Below are 10957 nucleotides of genomic sequence, written 5' to 3'. Positions count from 1 at the left end.
ATCTTCGAGATTATCAATGCTATATTGAAACCCTTGTTCTCAAATTGGATGATTTGAGTGGTGCGGTCAAGGGCTTACACATCTGTCTCATTATTTGAGTTTCAAGTCCTTTTTAGTAACACATAGGGTCTTTCTTGCTACAATTACCCAAGTCCCTGAACCTGAATCTTTTAACAAAGCCATAAAGTACAAGAATGAGCAAAAAGCCATAACCATGAAAATTCAAGCGCTAGAAGAGAAAGATACCTAGACGATTAACAAATCTCCAAGAAGGAAAAAAGGCTATCAAGTGCAAATGGGTCTACAAGACCAAATACATATCAAATGAATCCGTTGAGAGGCACAAAGCTCACCTTGTTGCAAAAAAATATACACAAGTTGAGGGACTTGACTACAATGAAACATTTTGTTCTGTAATCAAACTAGTCATGGTTAGATGTCTTTTAGCCATTTCAGCTATTCAAAATTAAAATATTTACCAAGTTGATGTAAACTATGTCTTCCTCGTGCATTTGCCAACAGACCTCAATAATCAGGAGAAGCATACTATTGTCGACTAAATAAGTCTATTTATGAACTAAAATAATCTTCACGAAATTAGTTTTCTAAATTAACCTCATATTAAACAGAATTGGGGTATGTGCAGCCAAAGGCAAATTATTCTCTATTTTCAAAGATGTTAAGAGTATCATGTGTATTTTTATTAGTCCATGTCAATGACATTATCATTACAGAAAACAACATTGATAATATTGAAAAGTTGAAGGAAAAACTCAGTGCAAAATTCAAACGAAGGACTTACGCCAACTCAAATACTTTCTTGGGATAGAGGTGGCTAGATCCAAACAAAAATTATTCTTATCCCAAATAAAGTATGCTCTTGATATCTTGAATGACATGGGATATCTAGGAGCATAGCCATGTGATTTTCTAATGAGAACATTTGAAATTAAATAATGAGGACAAAAAAAATCTAAATGATGGGACATTGCATCAAAGATTTGTGAATTGGGCGCCTTATATCCTTTATCATCACTCATTGGGACATCGTTTATTCGGTCAATATCCTCAATTAGTTTATGAGCCAACCATGAAAATCACATCTAGAGGCCACTTTACATTTATTGAGGCACAACAAATAAACTCTCCGACAAGGCATTTTAATGTCAATATCAAGTGAGATTCAAGTAAAAGGCTACTATGATTCAGACTAGGCAACTTATCTCAGGACCAAAAGATCCATATTGGGTTACTACATTATGATGAGCGACAACCCAATATCATGAAAAACAAAGAAACAAATTACTGTCTCCCACTCTTTAGCAGATGCATAGTATAGATCCATGGTAGTAACTATATGCGAGATGATATATATAAGACACTTTCTTCATGATTTCAATATCAATCATCCATAACCAATGGTTCTATATTGTGACAATTCACATAGCTGCAAACCCTTTTTACCACGAACTTACAAAACACATAGAGGTGGATTGTCATGTGGTTCACGAAAAAATTCGGAAGGGAATGATCCAGACCTAGTATGTCCACAAAAAAAATCAATGTGTTATATTTTCACTAAGGCTTTGAGTCGAGATAAGTTCATTAGACTGAAAGACAAGTTGTCTGTGATAAATCTAAATGCTCCAACTTGAAAGGAGTGCTAGATTTGTTAAATTTATCCCATTTACTATATTTCTCATTTACGATATGATAAATATGAAAAAAATGTAATTTCTCCTTTTTAACGTAGTAAGTTTCAATTTTCAAATTGCTTAATTCAAAGAGGAGATGGAAGATGAATCATCGTGAATCCCTTGAGTTAGGGATATGATAGAGGTCACTGACTTGTTATCGTTATCTTTTATTTTGCACAATATATATTCTGAAATTTGTAAAAGATCAATAGAAAAATCAGAATCCTTCTTCTACACTGCATTTTTTCTTCAATATCATTTTTCTAGGCAAACACAATCTTAATGAAATTTGACAGTGGGCAATGACTTTGATTCTCCTAAAGTTCATGAATTTGTAAAACTTTTATGAATTTACATCAACTTAGCTGGAGGTCAAAAATAGTTTGCAAGACGGGTAGTGGTGGTGGCGAGAGAAGTGAAACAATTTATGAGCATGTTTGCTTTGGTCATAGGTGAGGATGAACAATCATAGCTAAGTATAAGTTGTGATTGTGGTTCACAAGGCCAATATCTTAACTTTCACAAGATTTAAGGCAAAAACAATCATAGTTGGCAGTCACATTTGCAACTTTACTTTTCTCATGCTTCATTAACCATGAGAAAAGGGTTGTGGTTGTGAATTACAATCATGGGATCTTGAGAAAATCCAAGAATCACATGCATGCATTCCCCCTTATGTGAAAAAAAAAACTAATAAATCAGAGTTAATCCAAATCCAAACATGAAGCGGAGATAAAACATTGATCCGAATCCAACTTGAATAGCGTTCCAAACTTATTGTAGAAACCTGCATAAAAAAAAATAACGTGTCAGATTGGAATCGAAACTTGGACTGAACCTGATCCATTTGCATACCTGCCCACAAACACAAGGTCTCAGACAGGTAAGTATCAAGAGATGAGAAGGGAGGGATGATGACGTCCCAAGCACGCGCACTACCACGCCCTGTATCCTTCCCCAGATCTTCCCTCTCTTTTTGCAGAACCCCAAAGGGAGGGGTTGCCCTCTCTCTGTAGCTTTTCAGGGGTGGTCGGGTGCAGACCACCCAAACGCCACAGAACTCTTTCCCTCATAAAACCAAAGAAGACAAGAGTCATTACAATTTACGTTTAACCGTCTCAGTTTTTCAAAATATATTAAAGAAAAACACCTACCTTTTCAAGCATTTATATTACCTTTACTCTCTAAAACTATTTATTTCGCCCTTGTTGTTACAGTTACAAAAATGAAGAGCTACAGAAGTGGCATTCAATAGCTTTAAAACAAAGAAAAAGACAAAACGCCATTCTAAAGAGTTGAGTGATGTAAGAAGCATGCTCATCTGAGCAATTTGTTAAAAAGAAACTACCCTACACTCTCTCTCTCTCGCTCTCTCTCTCTCTTTCTCTCGTTAGTTTAACAGAATAGAATTGCAGTATTTTGGTACATGTACGTCCTCTGCCCACTCGCCCTTTTGTCTCCCCAGCCTTCTTTCTTTTCACCAATGTTGTTCCTGTATCTTTTGCGATACCGATACTCAAGTGTATCGACCAACAATAATTAAAAAATAATGTGTCAATCAGAACATGACATGACAGTATTAAAACTATTAAAATAATATTAAAATTTTAATTTTAAGCTATTTTTATATTTATTAAAATATAATCGATTTAGGTCAGTACCCTATCGATTTTCTGACGATAGTATCGGCGGATACAGGCTGCACCGATACTGACAACATTGCTTTTCACAAATGACTGTGGGAAAAATTTTAATGTGATACCTGACTTTAGCAGAAGTGGACTTAACCTTTGAAAATTCGAGGTCACTTTTTAATGCAGCTGTGCTGCAGCTCGGCTGCTGATGATTATCCATCTCAATATTTCTTGAGACGGACACCATGTTCATCTGAAAAAAAATGCTAAGATGGGTGGCTGTCAAGCATGTCGCTACATGCCCGCCAGTAGCAATGCTGTAAATGATGCCAAGTCATTTTTTAAAAAAAGCCTCAAGTTTTGTTTATGTAGATATAAAACAATTTTACTTTTTTAAAGATTAATTGCATTGTTGGCTGTTACACACATAGTTACTGGGAAGCTAAATGGACAGGAGAAGAGGTGCGTGAAGCAGAAGTAGGAAAGTGTGTTAAAAAATAGTATAACCCGTGAAGCAGAATTTGTTTTTTAAGCAATTTTGGAAACATATATATGAGAAGTAAAAAAAGAAACCCTAAGAAAATGAGAGGAAAGCAAAAGAAAAATAAAAATCTAAATATTAATATGAAAAACAAAAGAGAAGCGAGGGAGAAACAAGGGGAAAGTGAGTGAAAAACAAATGAGATACGAAAAAAAAAATGATTTGAGAAGCTAGTGGAAAGTGTGCTTCTCACATATGAGAAATGGGTTTCCCCTACTTGTAGTGCTTTCAGCTTTAGAAGCATGCTTCACCCTTTAACATAGTGAGAAAAAATAAAAAATTGAGAGAGAGGAGGAGGGTTTTCTATTAAAAAATGAGAGAGGAGGTGGTGGGCAGTAAAAATAAATTCTCTCTTTTGGTAGAAAACATTCTTCCATTCTCTATCGAGGAATGTTTTCTATCAAAAGTGTACTTTTTTAGAAAAACTCTCTAAGCCAAAAATGTCTCGGTTGAAAAATCCGTATAGATTTTTTATTTTGCATTACTTTTTCTACGTCTTTCTCACTTTCACATGTGCCCTTAAGAAGACTGTCACTGCTATCACAAATAGAAAAGTTTGTAAGGGCATGTTTGGAAGACAGAAAAACTCTTATAGGAAAAGAAAGTTTTGCCTGAGAATTTTTGACATGAGAAGTTATTCAAAAAAAAAGTTTTTTGCTTGTTTAACATGAGAAAAAACATAGTGAGAAAATGTAAAAAAATGAGAGTGGAGGTGGTGGGGAGTGTAAAAATAAATTTTCTTTTGGTAGGAAACATTTCACCACCACTTCCTAAGAAAGAATGTTTTTTTTATCAAAAAGTGTATTTTTTAGAAAAACTCTCTCATCTAAAAAGTCTTTAGTTTGGAAGGGTCAGAAAATTCAAAAAAATTCATTTTATATCACTTTTCCTACATTTTTCTTTCTTCCAAAAGTGCCCTGTGTGCTTCACAAATAGAAGTTTGTAAAACTTTTGAAATACAGGATGCAGGATACAGGATACAGGGACACGGTATTTTAATTTTTAATCAATAAAAAATAAATCCTTAAGAAGGCTGTGCGTTCTAGTAACTATAGTTGCTCGCTCACCCACTGATATCAGAAAAAGAAGAGTTCTTAAAGCTGACAAAATACAGGACACGGGGACACAGTTTTCATATTTTTAATCAATAAAAAATAAAAATGAGATATTTCAACATAATAAAGGACAATTTTGTTAAATATTATTAAAAATCATTAAAATTAAAATATAATAAAATAACGTCCTTATGATGTATCATAGAGTGTCCGATCATGAGACAAGGGACACACACCCAAAATGGTATGCCTTGTGACACAGCACACCTGTTTCGGAATGGTACGAAAATATTACCATTTTAGTACACAGACAATAATGATTATTAATATATTATAAACAAATTTTTTCATTCAACCTATTTACAAAAAAGCCACCTTTCTCTCTCTCTTGTTTCTCTTTCTACCACCCATCTATAAAATATAAATGCATGCCCCCTACTCCTCCCTCCCTACCGTGGCCTTTCAATGGGAGAAACCACCACCGCCACCACCATGTCGATCTCTTCCACCTCCTCCTCCGCCTCTTATGCCTCCACCACCCCGCCGGAGAGCTCGAGGCCGGCGGCCTTCGAGCCTCCGGAGGGTCCGACGGAGCCCATGGAATTCCTGGCGAGGTCGTGGAGCGTGTCGGCGTTGGAGGCATCCAAGGCCGTCTGCTGCCCATCCTCCACCCTTCCCAAGCCCAAGCAGAGCACCGCCGCCATCCCCGAGGATATCGCCGGGGAATTGGAGAACCCCTCTCCGGCCGTCGCCGCCGGAAACCCGTTCTCCTTCGCCTCCTCCGTCACCTCCCAGCTCGTCCTCGAAAGGATCATGTCTCAGTCTGTGAGTAACTACTTTCCTCTCCTTGTAGGAAGGGAGGACTCTTTTATCACTAGAAACTCTTTCTGTCTCTTAACTCGCTGCCATTTTCTTATGTTGGTGTGTTGATTGATGCTTTGATGGTGTTGAGCATGTTGGTGGCAGTGTTATTTTAAGTTTTATTTGCTTTCCTTGATCTTCTTCTTCTTGCCTTTAGGTTTCCTTGAGTAATTCTTGTCTTATTGGGAGAAATGGTGAACGTATTTTATTCTTCTTCTTCTTTACCATGGGGGAGTTTGGAATGGCTTTGTTTTTTAGTGGGTGTTGTAACAAGGAAGAGAAGGCGAGAATAAATGAGGAGCTGGAGTTCTTTGGTTTGTGTGAAGGTTTTTCTCTTCATTTTCTGGGTTTTAGTGTGTGTGTGGTGATACTGCCGGCTGTATCTTGTATGAAATGGAATTAAAGAGGGAATCTGGAAGCTGAGTTTTTTTATTGAGATTGGTGTCCTGTTTTGCGTTTTTTTTCTGGTGTACACTTGAATGCTTTCTCATGGGAAAGTGTGAAATAAATGGGGTTTTGGAATTGAACATGGTGTTCTTTTTTGTTCTTATGTGCTTCTTTTTCCCTCCGTATTCGAGTGCTTTTATCAGTTTATGAGCTGAGAACAGTTTTTTTCTTAAGTTTGTCCCTTTTCACTTTTTATGTTCTCTCTCTGTCTCTCTCTATATATAAGTAATGCGTTCCTTAGGCTCCTTTTTCTTTTTCGTTAGGTCTTGTTAAGCCCTTTTAAAAATCGTAGTTTTTAGTATTTTTCTCACGACTAACACCGTTGTTTAGTGGAAACCGGCTGTTAGATCGCCGAAATCTGACTTTATACAGGTTTCCAAAATCAATGGCAAGGTACAAGTTTTTCTCGGCTCAAAAAAACATATTTTTTAGTCGAAAAAACATGATCTAATAATAGATTCTCAATAAATCAAGCATGCTAACTAAACACATATAACAGTTCAGATTCATCATAAAATACTTAAAACCTATAAGGCAGAACGAGAAATGGGCCTAATATGTTCAATTCTCTTATATATATGTAGATATATATGCCCTACATAAAATACTTCAAAACTATGGAGCCGAAGGAGAAATGGGACCTTATATGTTCAGTTCTCATATAGTTTTAAAGTATTTTATGATAGCTCATTACTATATATATATAAGATGGGTCCCCTGCCTTGCTATTATTTGGTTGTTTCCTTTAGTTGGATCATGATTTATTTTTATCTCTTTCTGCTTCATCCACCTCCTTTACTCCCATCACCCAAAAAGAAAGAGAGCGGTCCCAATCTTCAGAATTATCTCTCTCTCTCTCTGCTTTTTCGATTTGGTGTTATTGTGTGAAGGACCCTGATTTTTGCCAATCCTACTGTTGAAGGAGTAACCCTCTCCTGTAACTCTTCATGCAGCAGGACGTATCCCCTCGAACCTCAGGGAGGCTCTCCCACAGCAGCGGGCCCTTGAACGGTGGGTCCCTCACCGACAGCCCTCCTCTTTCCCCATCCGAGATGGACGATCTTAAGGTTTGCTCTCTCTCTCTCTCTCTACATTCGTTAAACAGGAAAATATTTACTTGTTCTCTTTTGGCAATTCCGAAACACTCTGACCCACCCATTAATTTTACAAGATTCTGTATTTTTGGATTCTCGTGCAGTGAATTGTCGTACACAACTATCCTATTCGCGTCTTCCCGCACGAAACCCGCGGTACCCTTCTCTCTTTCTTTCTAGTCCCCTGTTTGTTTGTCCAGAAGTTCCAGGACTATTGTTCTTCCCCGCTTCCTGTATACAATTTTACCCATAAACCAATGTTGACAAAAAACTACAGTAACCTCACTCCCATTCCTCTGTTCTACTGCCTTTCTTCTTCCACCAACTTTGGAATTTGGATGTTTGAATATATATAGAAAAGGTGGGATTTTGGCCCCTGACTCGGTTCGTATGGAGTCATGAATATTTTTTCATGGTGCATGCTCGGCTAGGTCAATTGACTCAGTGGGGTTGCATATAGTTGAGTTCAATTCATTGGTCTACCTGGACTCTGTTGGACACTCTGAGCTCCAAACAATGGTTTTGAGCCCATGAATTGTGATTAGGCTCAGTTGGTCCCTGCAGGAATCTACTTGGTTTAGTACATGACTTGGGTTCGGGAGTTCTAATCAATGTTATCAGAGTGGAGTCGAATAGAATCGGCCCCAAATTGTTGGGTCCTACTAAAAAATCAGCTGATTCAACCATGAATCAGCAAAATCGGGGTTGAATTGGCCCTTCTTTTATTTTTTTGGATTTTTTATATTTTTCATGTTCTTTGAATTAAAAAATTAAATTGACAGGTTCAGCTCAATTCTATTTGAGACTAAATTGGCTGATTCTATGAATCTTTGAAAACTGATTCTGTTCAGAAATCGATTTTGACAACATTGGTTCTAATTCTGTGCTGGAAAAATGTTATACAGTTATGAACTTGGTTACATTCTTTTTCGAGCCACGCCAAGCCCGACTAAGCATGCTGGTTTACTTTCCGTTAGACAACTAAATCATCTGCTGGTTAATTAAGTTGGATTATACCTGTATCTTGGAAGCACAAACTAGTTCAAGCTGCATCCGTAAAGAGCATGATGCTAAGGACCTGTATCATGGGATCCTTCGTCTTTCTTTGATCTGAGTCTTGAAGTCCTTCTCAAATGTTATTTTGTTACACACTCACCTAGCCTAGACTCAGCTAAGAATCTGCAAAATTTAGCGTTTAAGATTGACTGTGAGTCTTGCTGAGACAATGTAATGTGTTTATTTCAATTGCAGTTCTGCCGGCTGAGCAACACAGTACAAGCACACTACAGAGGGAAGACAGTGGGGAGGTGGCTGAAAGACATGAGAGAGAAGAAGAAAGAAGAGGCTCGAACACACAATGCCCAGGTTCATGCTGCTGTGTCTGTTGCATGCGTAGCAGCAGCCATAGCTGCAATTGCAGCAGCAACTGCTGCTTCCTCCAAAGATGAACAATCTAGGACCGATACAGCTGTCGCATCTGCAGCCACTCTAGTAGCAGCACAATGTGTCGAGGCTGCAGAGTTGTTGGGTGCTGAGCGAGAACACCTGACATCCGTGATCAATTCAGCCGTTAACGTCAGAAATGCCAGTGATATTATGACATTAACCGCTGCGGCCGCTACAGGTCACACACTGTTTCCTTCACTTAGAGTGTCCTTATTTTTCATATGATAGGATCATGCTTGCAATAGGCCAGGGTCTTGGCCTAGGACTCAGCTCTGTTGAGATTCAACAGCAGAAGACTTCCTTGGTTTAATAATGAACGTGGATTTTTTCTGCTTCCTGTGATTGCAAATCACAACACCCTCTCAAGTTTAGTGAAACATGAGAAAGTGCAAGCTGTGGTTATAATTCTCACTTGAGAATGCTTCTTCCTTAAATTCTTTGAAAGTTGGTCACAAGGCTGACCTTGTGACCAACAACCACAGCTGTGATTACTTACTCCACCTGTGACCAAAGAAAGCGTGCCAGTGCTACCTAGAAGTCAGTGATTCATGTTGTATGGATATGGATGACCAAGTAGCATGCATGATTGGATAAATCTTGATGAGACAACTGATAGCCATGGCCTTAGACTCAATGCTGTTGTTACAATTATATGGACTGCGGAACGGGGTGAATATCTTCACATAGACTTGATTAACTTGAAGAACTAGACAATGATACTGGTGTGTTGTATTCAACTCAACCTTATCTGTGGGGGTTTCAGTCTTCTGCATATTCTCATGATGGTCCATTTCTGAAGGCTGCAGTGAATGCTTGAAATTCATAAGCAGCTTCCTTGAGTTAGGTAGTGGAATGGCTGTTTGCTACACTACTACCCAAATAGAAAAAATGGGCTGCTTAGACCCAGGCTTCAAAATGAAACTTGACTGGACCATGGAAGAATACTGATTATTGTGAGTTTTTGCTGAAACAAACAAAATTCATGTTGGTTTCATCTGGTCTGTTTGTTCTAATAAGTTTGAAGGAAATTTTAATCAGCTCTTTCAAATGGTGCAGCTTTGCGTGGGGTAGCAACTCTAAAGGCAAGAGCTCTCAAGGACGTGTGGAACATAGCAGCAGTTATACCGGTCGAGAAAGGGATGAACAAAAACCATAACAACCATTATTCTTCCTTCAACGAGGAGCCTGCACCTGAGGACAATTTCTTTGGTGTTTGCTCTCAAGAATTGCTGGCAAGAGGAGGGGAACTCCTCAAACGCACTAGGAAGGGTAAGAGTTCTATCACTTGCAATAATTCACAATTCGACCAACCTACAACTGTTTTTGAAAGAATTTAGGACCATATGAGTCTGAGGAACTGTCTTTCAAGTTCTATATGTATAGTAATATTGTTGTCCATCTGATTTTGGAAATGTTACTGATGCAGGTGACCTTCACTGGAAGCTAGTCTCTGTTTATATCAACAAAGTGGGGCAGGTATTTTTTTCCACATTTTCTTCCATTTTTTCATTTTTCTTTAAAGTTTTTGCTTTGTGACCATGATTGTGACTTTATGCCTGCAAATGCATGTGGATTTAGGTGATTCTTAAGATGAAAAGTAGGCATGTAGCAGGAACAATCACCAAGAAGAAAAAGAGTAATACCATCATCTCGTTTCTCTATACTATTCTTGACAGTTCAGCTATTGCAAGTAAAATTACTTTACAAAGTGCTAATAGCTATATCATATCATGATTCCAGATGTAGTACTGGATGTTTGGAAGGATGTTCAAGCATGGCCAGGGAGGCACTTGCTCGAAGGCAGCGAGCATCGGCGATACTTTGGACTGAGAACAGCAGCTCGTGGAGTGATCGAATTCGAGTGCAGGACTCAAAAGGAATACGAGATCTGGACTAAAGGGGTGTCAAGGCTGCTCAACATTGCCGGAGAGAAGAAGAAACGACCGGGGTGACGGCCCGACCAATGAAAACCTCCTGTTCTATGAGGATTTCATAGGATCCTCCACGGCCCACTTCATAGATTTTCTTGTTCATCTTTATAAAGTAAAAGGGAAAAGGAAGGTACATTGTGGTCTTTAATGGTGGCTCTACTTTGTTCTGTAAAATTGTAATTCAGTGGCTTCTTTTTTCTTTTTGGTCTGTACCAGTTGTGTACAAAAAGTGTAAGAGAGAAATTCTGTGT

General features: G+C 38.2%; 1 protein-coding gene across 1 annotated transcript; it reads left to right on the top strand.

Annotated features, from left to right (window-relative positions):
• The first annotated feature begins 5392 nt into the window (after positions 1-5392).
• LOC149830615 (VAN3-binding protein-like) lies at positions 5393-10727 on the top strand. The gene is made up of 7 exons (XM_090015497.1): positions 5393-5752; positions 7189-7302; positions 8581-8953; positions 9832-10044; positions 10202-10251; positions 10354-10411; positions 10516-10727. The coding sequence occupies exons 1-7, from the start codon at positions 5393-5395 to the stop codon at positions 10725-10727; spliced, it is 1380 nt and encodes a 459-aa protein (XP_089871623.1).
• Positions 10728-10957: the final 230 nt, after the last annotated feature.

Source organism: Nuphar pumila, chromosome 8, assembly GCF_984573655.1.
Source record: "Nuphar pumila chromosome 8, dmNupPumi1.hap1.1, whole genome shotgun sequence".
NCBI lineage: Eukaryota > Viridiplantae > Streptophyta > Magnoliopsida > Nymphaeales > Nymphaeaceae > Nuphar > Nuphar pumila.
The sequence above is the reverse complement of the archived record's forward strand: the minus strand, read 5'-3'. Positions and strand labels throughout refer to the sequence as shown.

Excerpts from the sequence above, each read along its gene's own strand:
- LOC149830615 (XM_090015497.1), top strand. The coding sequence starts at position 5,393 with ATGGGAGAAACCACCACCGCCACCACCATGTCGATCTCTTCCACCTCC. Across the intron at positions 10,252-10,353 it reads ATATCAACAAAGTGGGGCAG|GTGATTCTTAAGATGAAAAG; the intron begins GTATTTTTTTCC and ends ATGTGGATTTAG. Across the intron at positions 10,412-10,515 it reads AATCACCAAGAAGAAAAAGA|ATGTAGTACTGGATGTTTGG; the intron begins GTAATACCATCA and ends TCATGATTCCAG.